We start from the raw sequence: 19210 nt of genomic DNA, 5'->3' as shown, positions 1-19210 counted from the left end.
GAATGTACCAATTTGCAACACTGTAAACTCAAAAGGCATAACCAACAAAGTGTCTATCTATCTATCTATTGCCAGACGCCTCAATCCCGTTTGGGGTGGCCACAAACAAATCGCCTCCAAGTCGCCCTGTCCCCCGCCATTTCACTCCCCTGCTCCCAACTCACACCCCCCTCTCTCATATACTTCACCCCATCTCTCCATCTCATCCTCGGCCTCCCCCTCCCTCTTTCCCCCTCCACCTCACACACATACACTCTCTTCGTCAGTCTTTCACCCTCCATCCTCTCCACATGGCCAAACCACCTCAGTGTGTTCCTCATAACACTTCCTATCACATCCACATCAACACCACAACGCTCCTTTATATCCTCATTCGTCAGCCTGTCTCTCCATGTGACTCCACAGGCTCCTCTTAAATAACTCATTTCCACGGCTCTCACTCTTGACTTGTGTCCTTCCAACAACGTCCAAGCTTCACTTCCGTACGATAGAGTTGGTATCACAACAGTCATGTAGTAACTTTTTCACTTCCATGCTCACTTCCCTGTTTCTTATCACTGCTTTCAAAAGACCAGCAACCTTTCTTCCCTGCTGTACCCTTTCAAGCACTTCACCCTCCAAACCTCCATCCTTACTCATCACACTACCCAAGTACTTAAACGTACTCACATTTTCCAATTCCTCACCATCCAACCTCGCTGTACATTCACTGACTTCACCTCTCTCAAAGACCATCACTTTACTCTTCCCTACATTCACCTTTTAGATTCCGTTTCTTACACACTCTCTCAAACTCATCCACCAAGCCTTGCAGCTCTCCTTTGTCTTCACTCAACAACACAGTATCATCTGCAAACAACAGTACAGGGAGTTTCCAAACACTATCCTCTCTCACCAGGGCCACTCCAACATCCACTACCCTACCTTGTACCTCTTTTATTACCCCATCCATGTACAGATTGAACAACCATGGAGACATGACACATCCCCAACAAAGTGAATAGTACTTATTCACTAGACTGGCAATGTCCATTATATCATGCCAGAAAGACAGCAGGAAGCTCCAAACTATAGATGATGGGTGTGAAAATGTTTTACAGTATAAGATACTCACCAGAGTACAACCAAGGAGTGAGAAATTAAAGAAAAAACATCTATATCTATCTATCAATCTATATATATCATTCATTCCATTCATTCGTCATCCAGTTCTACACTGCCCCATGAGGAGCCTAGGAGACCGGGGTTAGGCACATTGGTCCTCACATTTATGAGTGACCAGCCTCACTCACCCATGAGTGGCATTACATGAGCAATAAACTCCAACCACCTCAATCCGACTGGAGCGCCGTAATTACCCACTAAACCACCAGGTGCCAGAATTCGGTTATATTGTTACCACCCAGTGTAGTAAATGGGTCCCTGGTGTACAGGAAACCATTTGGCTTGTCACTCACTGTAGAGTCACCCACAGGCAGAAGGAAAAGGAAAGAATAAATGAAAGACAGAAAAGGATGGAAGGAAAGAAGGATGGAGGAGAGGAAAGGGCAGACACATGAAAGCAGCACTACTTCGAATGAGTGGATGGTGAGCGCCCTCACCTACCAGAAATATACTGTATATATATATATATATAAGTAATCTCTCTAATATCCGAACGCCCAATATCCGAACATCCCCACTAACCGGACATAATCGTCCCGGGATCCAATATTCCCAAAATGGGCCAAAAACCGCAAAAAATTCGAAAAAAATCTGACTTTTTTTTTCATTTCATTCATTCATTGCCAGAAGCCATGTATCCCAGACGGGGTGGCCAATGGCTTAGAGTTAATTGTTTTACAGGGAGGGGCACTAATCCTCCACTAACCCCACTTGACACGTAGGGATGCCAACAGCATCTGGTGTTCCCAGGCGGTCACCCATCCAAGTACTAACCAGACCCAACGTTGCTTAACTTCGCTGATCGGACGGGAAACGGTGTACTCAACGTGGTATGACTTTTTTCCTTCCCGCAATTTGAAATTGCCGCGTGGCGCCGAACAGCTGTTACACCATGGTCCCTTCACCCCTTCCTTCCTCCCCCCTCCCCTGTCAGGGTTGCCATTTGGTATTTTTCATTACCAAATGTGAGCCAATTTGGTAATGAAAAATTCGTTTGGTAATGAATCAAAATAATGCATTACCAAATGGATTTTTCACATGTATGAGGATACACAGGATGGAGATGGTGGATTGTTTGCTCTCTCTGATTAATCTGCTACCCTACATAGCGTGAAAATAATCAATATGGTGTTAATTATAAGGAAAGTGATTACATGTATTTCCACTTGTATATATAGTTAGTGAAGAATAAATGCTAGCTTTATGAATTTGGTAATGAAAAGTTAAATTTGGTAATGAAAGTTGAGGAGATTGGTAATGTGGCCATTGCGATCTGGCAACTCTGTTACCCCACCATCATCAACAGTCACAGCCAAACTCTGATCGAGAGCAAAATGCTTATAGCAGTGCAAGCCACAGGTGCTTGTTTTTTGTGAATAAACAGTGAATAAACTGCAATACCTCGCCACTAGAACACACGGGAATTAACAGTGTTGTGCAGTGTTAAGAAATTAGAATTTAGAGTGCAGAGGATTAACTGTGGACTGCAAACTGGCAGTTCAAACCAGTCCAGGAGCCAGGGACTTGTAAGTACCCAGAATATTTAATATTGTATAAACTCACCTCTAAAACCTCATTTTATGGTTCTTTTGCATTTATTTCAGTCTTTTATGTCCCTTATTGGCGTGATTTGGGTCTTAAATAGGTGCAATGCATGTCCAGAGGGAGTTGTATAGGTGTTTTTCTGAGTTAGGGTCCATAAGTACAAGTCCAGGAGGCTGGGACCCAATATCCAGACAGGATCACTATCCAGACATGCCTTTGGCTCTATTATGTCGGATATTGGAGGGATTACTGTGTGTGTATATATATAGGTCAGCAATAAATGGAATACAGTAATGAAGAAATGGTACCTGAAAATATTTTTCTGGTATAGCAGTACTGTATTCTATAATACAGTTCACCCAAACCAATGTTACATGAGTACAACTGAGTTTAAGCTCTATATAGTTAGTTTGTTGAAGGGTTGTGTTAGACTTATACTGTGATATCATATCACACATGGTGTTAATGGTTTCAGCTACTAATTGCTAGAGAAGAATAGTGTTAACAGACCCATGGCTTATTGCTTTCTGTGCTGCACAATAATTTGTTGAGATACTCGGTAGGCATTTAACCATCCATTCACCTCACTGTTTTATAACTTAATCAAGAGGTTTTGTACATTATGTTAAGAAATTATATTTTACACCCTGCTTAGAATATGTTTGCCCTGCATCATGCCATGGACTGCTACAAACTATTATAAGAATGCAAACTGTTGTAAACAGAAGTTTATTATTACGGTATGTATAAATATTGTCATATCATCCATTTTTTGGTACAATATTTCTACTGTATGTACAATAGGTACACAACTATAAAAATATTTTTGAACTACAAGTTTTACTACACTACTCACCTACTGCATCTGACAAGAATCTATTAAATTCACTAATAAACTTACAACCAATTCCCCCTCATAACTATGAATGTGTTTCTGCACAAATGATAAGGACAGGAGAGTATTGTACAGAGTTTTCCAAAATCTTCTGTCCCTCTTACAGTCTTAAATAACAGAGGGATATTGCTGTAGGTAATGTCTGTTTTCTGCAGGATGAAGAAGGGAAGAAAAATGCAAGATGTTTACATATCTCCTGTCCTTCTTACAAAAATAAAACTACATTATGAGAGGGGTCTGTATTCTGGTTGGCTTCAGAGGCTTTCTAGCACTTTTTCCTTGGTGTTCATTTTCAATATTAAGCATTAATTTTCTACTGTGTTGTTTGCATCATTTCAGCATTGATAAAGTGAGCACAAACACCCCACACTACTATTATAACATGACACAGAAATAAATAGACCAGAAGGGAAGATGTGCTCCAAAGCCTTCTTAACCGATGAGAATCTGGACCAGTGAATCAATTGTAAATGTGTTTGTGAATCTGGTAGCACTGCTGGCCCTTGTAACATGCTAGCGGACACACCAGACACACGTGTATGTCTGTCCCCGGCAATGTCAGAGACAAATAAGAAAACACTACATAAATGGATACATGTACGTCCTCAACTCCTGGGATATTGTGCGCATCTCATCTAATCCCAGGCTACATTTGGTATGCATCTTTACTACTCAACAGACAAGTTACTGTTCTTGTGGCCCCAGGCTCATCTGAAACGTGAACTCAGTGGACTGTAGGGTAAAGCCAACCTTCTGTAATCCACCATCTTCCTTTGAGGGATGGGCAGGGAGTTGAGGGATATTTGTACAACTGGGCACCAGAGCCACTTAGTAAAATCAGTGCCATCACATGAAGGCATCCCCCTCCAGCACCAATATATATGTGCTTCCCCCATCATTAGACATCCATGTATAACCCTCTACACACTGGATGCTTGTAAGTCTCCTTCAGGTCTTAGGATACATGTTTGTTTCATTTAAATCCTAGCTATACATTCACAAACATCTGATCCACATTCTGAATACATATACAGTGCCTTTCCCTCAAACACAAGTATGGATTTCTACTCCTAAACAGCATCTGAAGTTTAATAAATACTTATTAAAATACTGCATTTCTTTTCAAGCAAATTTAAGTGCTTCTTACAGCAGACATTTTTAAAACATACACTGAACTCTATACTAACAAATGAATACATTATCATACAGCAGTTCTAAAAGATTTTGCAACATAACAATATGGCATGGACAAATATCACATAGTGCAGCCACAATTATACTTGACAATTGCTAATACATTACTACAGTCACTCTAATCAATATACTGGGAAGCAGTAGTTTTAAACACAATTACACTAATGTATAATATATACTGGTTTTTATGCATGCCATAAGTCAAAACCCAGAGCAAATATAGCTGAAATTATTCATAAAGCTAAAACACATGCATTCCCTCATTTGGTTTCCCATAGTTTAAGAATTAAAACATTCTACCTATCTATCTACTGCCAGAAGCCTCAATCCCGTTCGGGGTGGCCATAAACAAATCGCCTCCATGTCGCCCTGTCCCCCGCCATTTCACTGCCCTGCTCCCAACTCACATCACCCTCTCTCATATACCTTTCCACCCCAACCCTCCATCTCATCCTTGGTCTCCCCCTCCCTCTTCCCCCCTCCACCTCACTCACATACACTCTCTTTGTCAGTCTTTCACCCTCCATCCTCTCCACATGGCCAAACCACCGCAGTGTATTCCTCCTAACGCTTCCTATCACATCCACATCCACACCACAACGCTCCTTTATATCCTCATTTGTCAGCCTGTCTCTCCATGTGACTCCACATGCTCCTATTAAATAACTCATTTCCACTACTCTCACTCTTGACTTGTGTCCTTCCAGTAACGTCCAAGCTTCACTTCCATACGTTAGAGTTGGTATCACAATACTGTCATATAGTAACGTTTTCACTTCCATGCTCACTTCCCTGCTTCTTACCACTACTTTCAAGGAACCAGCAACCTTTCTTCCCTGCTGTACCCTTTCAAGCACTTCACCCCCCTTGGGGGTAGGTTTTTTTTTTCAAGAATACTCCCCCAGTATCTCTGCTTGTCGTAAAGGGCAACTAAAAGGGTTGGCAGAGGGTTAGTGCCCCTCCCCGGAAAACAACTAACTAAAAAGACAAAATATTCTGAAAGCTCTTTAAACCATTTGGGAGAGCAAAGGATCAGGTGTCTATCCATATTTCTGGCAGAAGCCAGAGAAATACATATACTGCACTGTATTTTATCCATGGGTATAGGATTCTGAGACCCACTGCATATTACAATACTAACTAAAAAGACTGTGTAATTACACTATGTGTAGTTGTACAAATCTGTAGGTAACATTAACTGTGTCATGGAGGTTATTCTTATAAATACAAACCCCAGTTGCATACCAATCAGACACAGGATTTGGGAGAACCATAAAGTAAGTCCTTTTCTGTACTGCTTAGAGGTCTGTTTTGGGAGATTTGCCCCTTATCCATCACATCCCATTTAAGGTAGTAAAGAAGGCAAGGGATATTATTTTGTACATTGCCTGAGAATGTTTCTACCACACAAATGTTGCAACCAAATACTGTAATGAGATCTCTCTCAGAAAAAGATGGGAGAAGTCATGCACTTCATATGTTCACTTTAGAATCAGACATTTAGAGAAAAAACACTTAATAACAGTTGCATATCTGACTCTCTAAAGCATACCTATTATCTGTATCTATAAACTGAACTAAACATTACATCATATATTGTATAGAACTGAATGAACACAAACATCCGTCACACACAGTCATGAAAGTAGTATAAAAATTGAGAGTCTGATGTTCTATTTGTGATGAGATCATATGAGGAGTCGAGCAAGAGTGACCATGAGGGTGGTGGTGGTCAGGGTGGGTAGAAGTGATGCCACAGATGAGAAATCTGGGGGAATACCAACAATGTCACGACACTACAGGGAGATATACCCTTTTCACTTTAACTTGGCCTAAAATTGTCACCTTTCCATCTTGAATGTTGAGTTATAACAAAAGATTAACACAAGACTATGATGCACATGGTGAAGAAGTGCTATGAAAAGGACACATAGCCATAGTAATGATGCATTCTGATGCTATGTTATGTGAAGTAAGCTACAAATGGACAATAATCTGGGCCAAGGTAAGGTGAAAGAATTACAGTTGTATGTGTTTCTGAGTCCACATACACATCTTACTCTACAGTTATCCAGGTTTATTAAAATACAGTACTACAATTTACTACTTGCTACTGTCATCTACAGTACTGCTTACTACCTTCATCTAAAAGAAATACTGTACACAAACTACACCCACTTTGACTGCTGAAAACTGAAAGCTAATTGTTACCCTGGTTACTACTTCAATACCAGTGTGTCTGATTGTACCAAAACTCCTACCAAGAAGCCACTACATCAAGACTGGTATTCTAGTAAAGTTAGGAGGCATTCCAGAACTTCTTCCTTAATGATTTATCCTGCTTCTTTTACCTTGAAATTCTTTTGTGAGCTATATATAGCTTTTTAACACTGACATTAACTGTATAGATACCATGAATAAAAATATTAAAAGTGCCTTAAACAGAAATTGTAAGGAAGATGTGCTAGGCAGCTATCTTAGCCAAGAACAATACAAGCCCAAGGACCAACCTGTGTCTCCGCCGCTGCTGCCTGTGTTGCCGGTTCCGCCATGGGAGCGGCGGGAGGCTTGAAGGTTGAGCAGGGTGTGAGTGAGGGCTGAGGTAGAAATGGTCATAGCCACACGACGGCGTCGAGTCAAGAACTTGTCGGCAGAGCATGGGTCAGTGCACACTTCAGAGTCAATGGGCTTCCGGTACACATCTGCAACAATCAGAAAAATGTGTTTAGACACATATGAACACTGTAAGATATATATATGGAAGTGAAGCTTGGACGTTGTTGGAAGGACACAAGTCAAGAGTGAGAGCAGTGGAAATGAGTTATTTAAGAGAAGCCTGTGGAGTCACATGGAGAGACGGGCTGACGAATGAGGATATAAAGGAGCGTTGTGGTGTGGATGTGGATGTGATAGGACTCGTTATGAGGAACACACTGAGGTGGTTTGGCCATGTGGAGAGGATGAAGGGTGAAAGACTGACAAAGAGAGTGTATGTGAGTGAGGTGGAGGGGGGAAGAGGGAGGGGGAGGCCGAGAATGAGATGGAGGGATGGGGTGGAGAGGTATATGAGAGAGGGGGGTGTGAGTTGGGAGCAGGGCAGTGAAATGGCGGGGGACAGGACGACTTGGAGGCGATTTGTTTGTGGCCACCCCAAACGGGATTGAGGCGTCTGGCAATAGATAGATAGATAGATAGATATATATATATATATACATCCATCTATCATCCAATCCTACGCTGCCCCATGAGGAGCGTAGGAGCCCGGGGCTAGGCAAGTTGGTCCTGACATTTAAGATGAGAGTGACCAGCCTCACTCATCCATGAGTGGCATTACGTGAGCAATAAACCCCAACCACCCCTTCGATATAAACCTTCACTGGCTCAATCCGATTGGAGCTCCACAATTACCCACTAACCACCAGGTGCCATAATTTGGTTATATGGTTACCACCCAGCGCAGTAAATGGTTTCCTGGTGTACAGGAAATCACTCAGCTTGCCACTCAGTGTAGAGTTACATCCATCCAACCATCCATCATCCAATCCTACATTGCCCCATGAGGAGCGTAGGAGCCCGGGGCTAGGCAGTTGGTCATGACATTTAAGATGAAAGTGACCAGCCTCACTCAGCCCTGAGTGGCATTACATGAGCAATCAACCCCAACCACCCCTTGGATATAAACCTTCACCGGCTCAATCTGATTGGAGCGCAATAATTACCCACTAAACCACCAGGCTCCAAAATTTGGTTATAAGGTTACCACCCAATGTAGTAAATGCCCATAGGCAAAAGGAACAGGAAAGAATAAAGGAAAGAAAGACTAGAAAGGGAGTGTAGTCATCCGTAGGCAGAAGGAAGTGGAAAGAATGAAGGAAAGAAAGACAGGAGAGGAAGGAAGGACAACAGGAGAGGAAAGACACCCTATATATATCATCATCATCATCATCATCAGCCGTTTGAGTATCCACTGCAGGACCGGCCTATCCCAACCGAAGTCGGGACGATACAGCCAATGTATTTCTACCAAGTGGCTTAGGCTGTCTAGTAGAGATTGTATGTAGGGTGAGAAGTGCTTGTAAGTGTAATTGTTGTGTTGGAGTGGCTTTGGATGTGTGTGTAGTCTGTGAACCAAGTGTAATTGGCCCACACAAGCCGACTGGGTGCAAGCATACTTTATAGTAAGCAACACTGGTTCAACCACAGCACCCCTGGTGTCCGCCAATGCAGTACGTGGCCGGGTGAACACTCCCAAAGTTTATTACCTTGGTGGGGTGCGAACCCTGGCTCACCCGTATACGAAATGCACACTCTACCACTGTACCACAGAGGCTCCCCCTATATATATACCAGTACATAGTTCTACAAAGAGAGAGAGAGAGAGAGAGAGAGAGAGAGAGAGAGAGAGAGCAGGGCCCAAGATGGAAAAAAAAAAAAGGGAGAAAGTGAATGCAAGGAGGGAAAGAAAAAAGGAGTAGGGTGCTGACTGAGATAAAAGAGAGAAGAAGACTGCAAGGGAGAGAGAAAAGAGGGAAGCTAGGTGCAAAAAAAAAAAAAAAAAAAAAAAAAAAAAAAAAAGGAGGAAAGATGAAAAATGTGAAAGAACATATAAGATACCTGTGTCAGTGATGAGAATGGCAGGCAGGGGTGTGGGCTTGCCAGTGGGGTTGAAGGTCCAGAAGGGGAGATGTGCCTGGTGGTTGAACATACTCAGAACATCCGTATTTATTCTTGCTCCGTTTCTCAATATCAGTTCCTCCAGACGAACCAGCCTGGCCTTACGTTCCTGTCAAATGAAATTACTGTACGTTAGTCTTTACAAAACTCTAAAGACAACCCCATATTACCCTCTTCAGGGCATATGGGGAGAATAGAGAATGTGAAACTGACCTGAGAGTGTATGTGAGTGAGGTGGAAGTGACGAAGGGAAGAGGAAGGCTAATCTTCACAATACGGTAGTAGTCAATCCAGTATTACCCCTTCAGGGCATATGGGCAAAAGGTTAGGCTACAGTCGTCCAATACGTTTAAGATGAAAAGCTTATCCCCTAGCAACACCTTCATGACAAAAATCCCATCAACACTAAATGAAAACACCGCAGACAGAGCATTTTTTTCACCCTGTTTAAGTACTCTACCACTAGACCACCATAAAATAAGAAGGATGGTAACTCTTCTACAGTCAACAACAAAAGTCTATTCATTTGCCAGCCTCAATTTCACCACTTGATTCAAAAACAATTAAATGTGGCACAGAGTGAGGTGTATATTATCACCCACCTGTGGATAATATATGCCTTTGTCCACTTGATATCACCGAAACATTTATGATTCCAGCAATCTGAGGTATGGGAGGCAGATGGACTTTCGTCATTGGCTGACACTATCAAAGGTGGGTGAGAGAATAGGGGTGACTGAACAAGAGAACAAATTAATGTATGGAGGCATGGGTTAGTGTATACCCATGTGAGTCAGTAGGTAAATAAGTAGGTGTTGACCTTCAGGTAGTTGGAGTTGAGGGCCTCAACAAGGTGATGGGAGGTGGTGCTGTTGCGAGTGAACGCTGCCAGGAAGTTACCCTTCATCTCCTCTCCACTGATATGTTCGTAGGCTTCAGGAAAGGTCTGTGGAGTAGAAAAAAATCAATGTCATCATCATCATCATCATTATCATCATCCACATCCTCGTTGTAAATCAGTTAAGTTTCCATATCCATTAACTTAAACCTTAAGAATTCTTAGTATAGTTAGCAAATACAGTACAGCACTGAATCTGATTAACACAGTTAATGTTTGTGGCAGTGTCCATTTATCATCATTAAAAAAAACTGTCATTCATCATCATCATCATCCTCTTGAACAACTTCCTCCTTCCTAAGAACCACCTATGGGAAACGACCTTCACAAAAACCCCTTCCAGGCAATTCTGTCCCCACATTTCTCTTATTCTTTCAGTCTCCCCTCTTCCCACGTCCTTGTGCCTTCTTTTCATGTGTCCATACCACATCAAGTCCATTCATCCAACCATCATACACTCACAGAATTTGAGTTTTGTACAAGATTATTATTTTGCACATGATAATCATAGAACTTATTATTTTGCACATGACAATCAGAGAACTTATTATTACTGGTATTTAACACAAGATAGTCAGAGAATCTATCTATCTATCTATTGCCAGACGCCTCAATCCCGTACGGGGTGGCCACGAACAAACCGGCTCCACGTCACCCTGTCCCCCGCCATTTCACTGCCCTGTTCCCAACTCACACCACCCTCTCTCATATACCTCTCCACCCCATCCCTCCATCTCATCCTCAGCTCCCCCTCCCTCTCCCACCCTCCACCTCACTCACACACTCTCCATGTCAGTCTCTCACCCTCCATCCTCTCCACATGGCCAAACCACTCCAGTGTGCTCCTCCTAACGCTTCCTATCACATCCACATTCACACCACAACGCTCCTTTATATCCTCATTTGTCAGCCTGTTTCTCCATGTGACTCCACAGGCTCCTCTTAAATAACTGATTTCCACTGCTCTCACTCTTGACTTGTGTCCTTCCAACAACGTCCAAGCTTCACTTCCAAATGTTAGAGTTGGTATCACAATACTGTCAGGTAGTAACTTTTTCACTTCCATGCTCACTTCCCTGTTTCTTATCACTGCTTTCAAGGAACCAGCAACCTTTTTTCCTTGTTGTACCCTTTCAAGCACTTCACCCTCCAAACTTCCATCCATACTCATCACACTACCCAAGTACTTAAACGTACTCACATTTTCCAATTCCTCACCATCCAACCTCACTGTACATTCACTGACTTCACCTCTCTCAAAGACAATCACTTTACTCTTCCCTATATTCACCTTTAGATTCTGTTTCTTACACACTCCCCCAAACTCATCCACCAAGCCTTGCAGTTCCCCTTCGTCTTCACTCAACAACACAGTATCATCTGCAAACAACAGTACAGGGAGTTTCCAAACACTACCTTCTCTGACCAGGGCCACTCCAACATCCACTACCCTACCTTGTACCTCTTTTATTACCCCATCCATGTACAGATTGAACAACCATGGAGACATGACACATCCCTGTTTCAACCCAACCTTCAAAGAGAAAAATTCACTCAGTTCACCATCCACACGCACTGCAGCCTTAGCACCATCATAACATACTCTTCACAGCATTCAACAACTTCCCATCTACTCCATATATTATTAATACTTTCCACAATCCTTGTCTATCCACCCTGTCATATGCTTTCTCCAAATCCATGAAAGCCACATACAACTTCTTTCCCTTCTCTAGAAACTTTTCCACTAAAGATCTAAGAATGAATATCTGATCTACACAACCTCTTCCCTTCCAAAAGCCACTCTGTTCTTCTCCAACTAGTTCCTCTGTTCTTTCCCTAACTCTGTCAATAAGTATCCTACCATACATTTTTCCTATTATACTAAGAAGACAAATGCCCCTGTGATTACCACACACTTCTTTTTCCCCTTTTCCTTTGTACGAGGGAATAATTATACCTGACTTCCAATCCTCCGGGACTCTGCCTTCCTCCCAGGCCAATCTGCACATCTTCCACATCCATTCTACTACTGTCTCTCCCCCATGCTTCAGCAATTTACCACACACTCCATCAATTCCTAGGGCTTGCCCCAATTCGACTTTCTTCAATGCTTCCATAACTTCTATCCTACTGATTTCTTCCTGTCTTCTCACCTCCCTCCTTCTCCCAGCCATTCCCCAGGCAATTATACTTGCATTACTTCCATTCTCTATGTTCAACAATTCCTTAAAGTGTTCTCTCCATCTGCTCACTTTTTCTCCCTTCTCCACTAGTAATCTACCATTTTTATCTTTCACTCCCCTGCTAACTTCACTGCCACCCTGTCTTATTCTCTTCACCTCTTTCCAGAACATTTTCTTACATTCCCTGCACTTTACACTGAAATTCCTTCCAAATTCCTCATCCACTCTCTTCTTACCCACTCTTACTAATCTTTTCACCTCTCTCTTCCTTTCTACATATAACTCTCTCTTCCGCCTCTCAACTTCTTCCATGCCCCTATTTCTCATCCATTCATTGTATGCTTTCTTCTTTTGTGCCACAGCCTGTCTCATCTCTTCATTCCACCATGCTGTTCCTTGCACCCCCCTCCTTCTTCTCTTCACCCCACACACATCACATGCTGGTCATACTTCTTCTGTGAATATCCTGCACACACCTTCCATGTCCCCCATCTGCTCCAATTCATATTTTACCAATCGTTCTTTCACTTCTCTCTCTTATATTCTGCCTTTTTCTCATCCTCTTGTAACCTTTCCACTCTCCTTGCAACTACTCTTTCCTCCCGTCCTTCCCTTCTGTTTCTCCAACTTAGTTGGATCTTGATTTTGGCCACCACCAAGTAGTGGTCAGAAAGTCCACTCCCCCAACCTCTATAAGCTCTTGCATCCATTACACATCTTTGAATCCTTTCATCCACAAACACATAATCAATCACTGCCTTCCTTTCATTTAGTTCACCCCCCCCCATCTCATCAATCACCATGTATATCTGTGGATCAATTTGTGCCTGAAGAGGGTATTGGCTATCACCAACCCCCTCCCGGCACAAACGTCCACTAATGCACTGCCATACTTATCTATCTCAGCAGGCACACCCCACTCACCAACTATTCCATCCACCTTCACATTCTCTACTTTACCATTCATATTACCGATCAAAAACACTCTCTCATTCCTTCCAAACTTTTACATGCACACTTCCATATTTGTCCAGAACTCTTCTTTCACTCCACTTTGCACGATCTTGCGTTGGAACATACACGCGCTGCGAACTTCATCGTTATTCTGCACATGATAACTTTCAAACCTGCCTCCTCAAACCCTGGTGGGAGATACTGGGACCTGGCTTCATGGTTGAAGCGGGAGATGGAGTCAAGGATGAAGACCCCCTTCAACTTGCTGGAGTCCTGGTTAAGGTATGGCCACAGCCATCGGTGCAGGAAGTGGTATGACCCAGGCTGACCTGCAGAACCACCCTGACCCAAAACATCAATATATAAACTTCACATCACCACTGGAAACACTGACTGGAGGATTGTACCTCACTAACTCAAACATTCCTTGGCATTAAGATCAAATGCTGAAGAAGAAGTACAAATATTAATTAGAAGACAATATTCCAATAACTCATATATTCTCAGGTGCTGAAATTAAAGGCTAAAGAAAGGGAAATAACATGAACCAAAGCTCTTTAATTTGGACTCTGCACAGCACTTCTCCATGATGAGCACCATACTGCAGTGTTAATCTCATTTTATAGCTCAGCACTAAAGATGGAGAAATGGCAATTTTACATCTTGTTACATGAACAGAGTATGAGTATATGTAAGTGACAATAATCCACAAACTCACATATTCCCTAGTGTTGAGATCAAAGGCCACAAAGATCATAGTTCCCTTGGCTGTGAAATCACCAGTTGGATCTATAGCATCCATATAGTTCCTGGCAGCCTCTAGCATGACGGCCACCCCAGCCCCGTTGTCCTCCAGAGGATGACGCCCCAGTCCTGTGTCGTAGTCAGCGCCAACCACTATAAGAGTGTCATCAGCTCCACCACTACCTTCCGATATGCCTATTATATTTTGCCCTTGAATCTGTAAACAGAAGACGTGTTATACTCTTTTCACCTGAAACTGGACTACCTTTTCACAAATCTGTGACTTTTTCACATTGTTAATTATCAGAATACGACCATGCTACAGTTCTACATAATTTCCATTGAACTTTTTCATAATTATTACCATATTATAGTTTTAATCTATTGTTAAACTCTTCATTCAAGATGATGAGATGGTAACTTCAGGCCAAGTTAAAGAAAAAATAGTTCAGGAGGCATTTCTTGTAACCTTTTAATCATTATTTCTAGTGTAATTGTCTGCCCCATCTATCAACACTCTGTCATCTTCTCCACCACTATCTTTTGATATGTATACCGGTAATAAATTTTCCTTCGATCTATAAAGGGAATAAGTCTTAGCAGTCATTTATTACAAGGCTGTTACCAAAGTTTCTGAAATGTCCTGTAACCTTTTGATATGCATATCACATGGTGACTGGAATATCTGGAAACACAGGAGGAAGTCCATACCACAGGATATCATCAGTGTTACATTCATTCATACATTTCTAGGCTTCTGATGCACCCTGTGCATTTTCTCTATAAACTTGTAGATTCCAAGTGCATGTGTGTACTTACTGTTTGGGGGATACTGTTGGTGACAATAGTGGTGTTGAAGGTGTGGTGGTGTAGAGTGAGGCCATACTGACTCATCTGGTCCATGATGTAGGATCTTGCTGCCTCTCGGGTGTTGTGTGGCACGCCTGGGTGTCGCACCTGTGTCAGATGACTCAGGTGTGTCTCTAGCTGGCTCACATCCTGGCTCACAACCACACCTGAAACATATCACATAATTAGGATAAAAATACTGTTCTCTCTCTCTCTCTCTCTCTCTCTCTCTCACAACATACGGCACTGTACCTGTATATTTATCTTTATATAGTGTTGAAGAAGGGTGGATGGAGAAAGGAGAGAGAGAGAGATGAGGGGGAAGTGGGTTAGGGGACATAGGATGGAATGAGGAGAATAAAGATGTAGGAATGAAAAGTGGAAAGAGTGGATGGACGGAGAAATGAGGAAGAGGATGCACTGTATGCAGGAAAGAAAATAGTGGAAGAATGAATGAATGAAGGAGGGAAGGAAGGAGATGAGGTAGGGACAGGAGAGGGAGAGGGTGGAGGAAGGAAGGAGAGATGAGAGACAGCAGGTAAAGAGGGAAGTAAAACAGGGAGAGACTATGTACCACACACCCACACTAATGTAGAACATATGTACAGTCCTTGTGACAGGTTAATGTACAGTATGGAAGTTAACTGTACACAATATACTGTACCTTACAATACTTGCCTCCATCCCCGCACATACGCATGTATGCATGCATGCACGCATGCACACACACACACACACACACACAAACACACACACACACACACACACACACACACCAATACTGGGTGGTGGGGGTTGTGATGATGATGATGATAATGATGATGATGATGATGATGACAGAAATAATCTGTAGAAAAAGAAAGGAAGATGAGGTGGTGAGAGGGGGTGGTTGAGTGGGAGTGCCAGTTTGTTGTGATAATATCCCCATTGCCCTTCCTCCCTACACCACCCCCTCATGCATCCTTCCATCATACCTCCTCCTCCAACCCCCTTCCTTTCCTCCCTTACTCCTCCTTCCTTCCCTCAACCCAGTCTCATCCCTCCCTCCCTCATTCAATCACTCCATTCCTTTTCTATTCCTCAATCTCTCTCACTCCACCCATCCTTTCTCACCCTCTCCCATTCATTCATTCCCCTCGTCCTACCACCTCTTTCCATTCCTCCACTTCCTTTCTTCCCCTCTTTCTGTCTCTCCCTCTCCCTCCACCTCTCTCATTCCCTCCTTATTTGTTTTCCATCTCTTCCTCCTCCTATTTCTCCTTTTCCTTCTCTTCTTTCTGTCCCTCCTACTCCTCTCCTCTCACTTTCTCCCCCCCCCCTCTGTTGCCCATCTCTTCCTCCTCTGTTCCCATTTTCCGTCCTTCCTTCTCCTCATCCCTCCTTTTCCTCCTTCCCCTCTTTGCGTCCCCTTCCTTCACTTACCTCCTTCCCCTCTTTCCATCCCCTCCCTTCACCTACCTCCTTCCCCTCTTTCATTCTCCTCTCCCCTCACCTTCCTCCTTCCCTCTCTTTCCATCTCCTCTTGCCTCCCTCCTTCCCCTCTTTCCATCTTTCCTCACATCCCTCCTTCCCCTCTTTCCATCTCCCCTCACCTTCCTCCTTCCCCTCTTTCCATCTCCCCTCACCTCCCTTCCCCTCTTTCCATCTCCCCACACCTCCCTCCTTCCCCTCTTTCCATCTCCCCTCACCTCCCTCCTTCCCCTCTTTCCATCTCTCCACACCTCCCTCTTCTCCTCTTTCCATCTCCCCTCACCTCCTTCCTTCCCCTCTTTCCATCTCCCCTCACCTCCCTCCTTCCTCTCTTTCCATCTCCTCTCGCCTCCCTCCTTCCCCACTTTCCATCTCCCCTCATCTCTCCCCTTCCCCTCTTTCCACCTTACCTGCCCCTCCCTCATTCCCCCTTCCATCTCTGCCCCTGACTCCCCACATCAAACAAGAGGGCATTTGTTTCCACGCATGACCTCTACATGGTCTCTCTCTAGGTCCCAGACACTAGTCTTCATTTGTATGCCTCACTTACACCGCTTTCAATTAGGAGGTGGTTGTGCTGGTGTAGTGAATAAGGTGGTGGGCTGGGATCTGTGTGAGGTGGTGGTGGAGTGGACACAGGCCTGGAAAGCTAATTATGTGGGGTGGTTGTGGGGTAGACAGCGTTAGGAAAGGGATTTTGTGGGGTGGTGGTAGAGTGAACAGGGCATTGGGACGGGGATGACGAGGTGGTGATGGAGCGGATAGGGCGTTGGTGGAGTGGATAGAGCGTTGGGCAGGGCACTGTGTAGGGTGGTGGTGGCTTGGAAGGGGGATCGGATTGGCAATATCAAACTTCAGTAATATTTCCAGGTATATTCAACTTTCCCCAGCACCTCAAGTGATCTGGTGGGACGCTTGAAATCACTCTGCATGGACCTAACGTTAAGAAAGTAATGTGAACCGATATTCGTAATGAGGATGGTCTCTCTCTCTCTCTCTCTCTCTCTCACACACACACACACACACACACACACACACACACACACACACACACATGATTGCGGTGTTCAGGACCATGGTGGGAGTAGATAAAATTGACAAAGAAGATCTGTTTGTATGGGATAAGAGAGCAACAAGAGGACACGGAATGAAATTGAAAAAGTCAAGCTGCTTGAAGGATATCAAGAAATATAGCTTTCCTTACAGAAGTATAGACTTATGGAATAGCCTGGAAAAAGAGATCGTCCAGTCTAAAAACTTAAACGAGTTTAAAGTTAAATTCGACTTATTGAGAAACAGCGACGGGAACCCATGAGCATAGTACATTTCGTGTATATCACAATTAGGTATATTAGGTAAATACATAAATATTTGGAACGACTTAGACAAAGAGGTGGTGCATGAGAAAAACATTCATGTGTGTAAAGGTAGACTTGATAAATGTGGATATGGAGACAGGACAACACGAGCATTGCTCAATTCCTGTATACTACAAATAGGTAAATACACACACACAAACTTGAATGCATGTACCTCCTCCACAATTTCTTACATAACCGCACTTGCATAACACCTTTTAGTCACACACACACACACACACACACACACACACACACACACACACACACACACACACACACATTTGATCTCTCTCTCTCTCTCTCTCCAATCACCGCTAGACACACAAACTAGGGTACTGAAGTGGGAATGTGTTGATGGGGATTAATGTGACGTAGCAGAGAGAGAGAGAGAGAGAGAGAGAGAGAGAGAGAGAGAGAGAGAGAGAGAGAGAGAGAGAGAGAGAATGTATTGATGCATGTCTGGTTTGTCTGTATATGAATGGAGAAATGAACGTATGAAATGTGTGTGTGTGTGTGTGTGTGTGTGTGTGTGTGTGTGTGTGTGTGTGTGTGACTTCAACGGGAGAGTGGATGGAGAAAATGTTTACACGCGATGACTGGTGACGTCACACAGATTTCCTGTTTATAAACCACAGGTCCCAAGAGTCCCCGCCCAGTTACCCTAGAGTCTGGGGAGGGGGAGGGTATGTGGAGGTCTGCCTGGGGAGGGGTTGGAGGAGTGCTTGTTGCCGAGCAGATGACACTGGTTGCATAGGAGTTTTCGTGGCTCCTCTTCCTTAGCGATTTAGTCTCCATACTTCCCTTCATGATCCTCTTGTACTCGCCACTAGAGTCCTTGTTCTGGTATGTTTAAGGGGCTTTCTAGCACTTCTTCGTGATTAGCTTATTTCTGCTTCGGCGCGTATATGTTATGCTATTTACCGAATCTGTCTGTATAAATGATAGAAATAATGGAAAAAAAAGGTGTAATTTTAATGATAAATAGCTCAGAAAGAACATATAACTTCAGTAATAATAACACTACTATCAATGAACATCATCATTATCATCTCTATAACAAACTCTACGTGTACACCACTACTAACCACTAACACCACCACTAACAAGAACACTATCACCACCAGCACTAGCACCACCACTCTAACCACTCTAACACCACCACTAACAAAATCATCATCACCACCACTATAACCACCTCTAACACCACCATCCTAGCCACCTCTAACACCACCACCCTAGCAACCTCTAACACCACCACCCCAGCCACCTCTAACAC

At 43.3% G+C, this 19210-nt stretch overlaps 1 protein-coding gene and 1 non-coding gene across 2 annotated transcripts in view; both read right to left on the bottom strand.

Moving 5' to 3' along the window:
• The window catches only part of LOC145398509 (uncharacterized), a 29804-nt gene that overhangs the window by 330 nt on the left and 10264 nt on the right, over positions 1 to 19210 (bottom strand). The window contains exons 2-7 of the mRNA XM_080271384.1: positions 15074 to 15270; positions 14229 to 14471; positions 13688 to 13852; positions 10293 to 10418; positions 9413 to 9581; positions 7309 to 7500 (exon numbers count right to left, since the gene is read on the bottom strand). Coding sequence (XP_080127510.1) covers positions 7309 to 7500; positions 9413 to 9581; positions 10293 to 10418; positions 13688 to 13852; positions 14229 to 14471; positions 15074 to 15270 — 1092 coding nt within the window. The remainder of the gene's footprint in view (positions 1 to 7308; positions 7501 to 9412; positions 9582 to 10292; positions 10419 to 13687; positions 13853 to 14228; positions 14472 to 15073; positions 15271 to 19210) is intronic.
• Positions 1890 to 2008, bottom strand: LOC145398565 (5S ribosomal RNA). The gene has a single exon (XR_013897153.1). It is a non-coding gene; the product is annotated as a 5S ribosomal RNA (ribosomal RNA).

Source organism: Coenobita brevimanus, chromosome 45, assembly GCF_032717465.1.
Source record: "Coenobita brevimanus isolate Jiangsu-jjx chromosome 45, ASM3271746v2, whole genome shotgun sequence".
Taxonomy (NCBI): Eukaryota; Metazoa; Arthropoda; class Malacostraca; order Decapoda; family Coenobitidae; genus Coenobita; species Coenobita brevimanus.
This window is presented reverse-complemented; position numbering and strand designations above follow the sequence as displayed.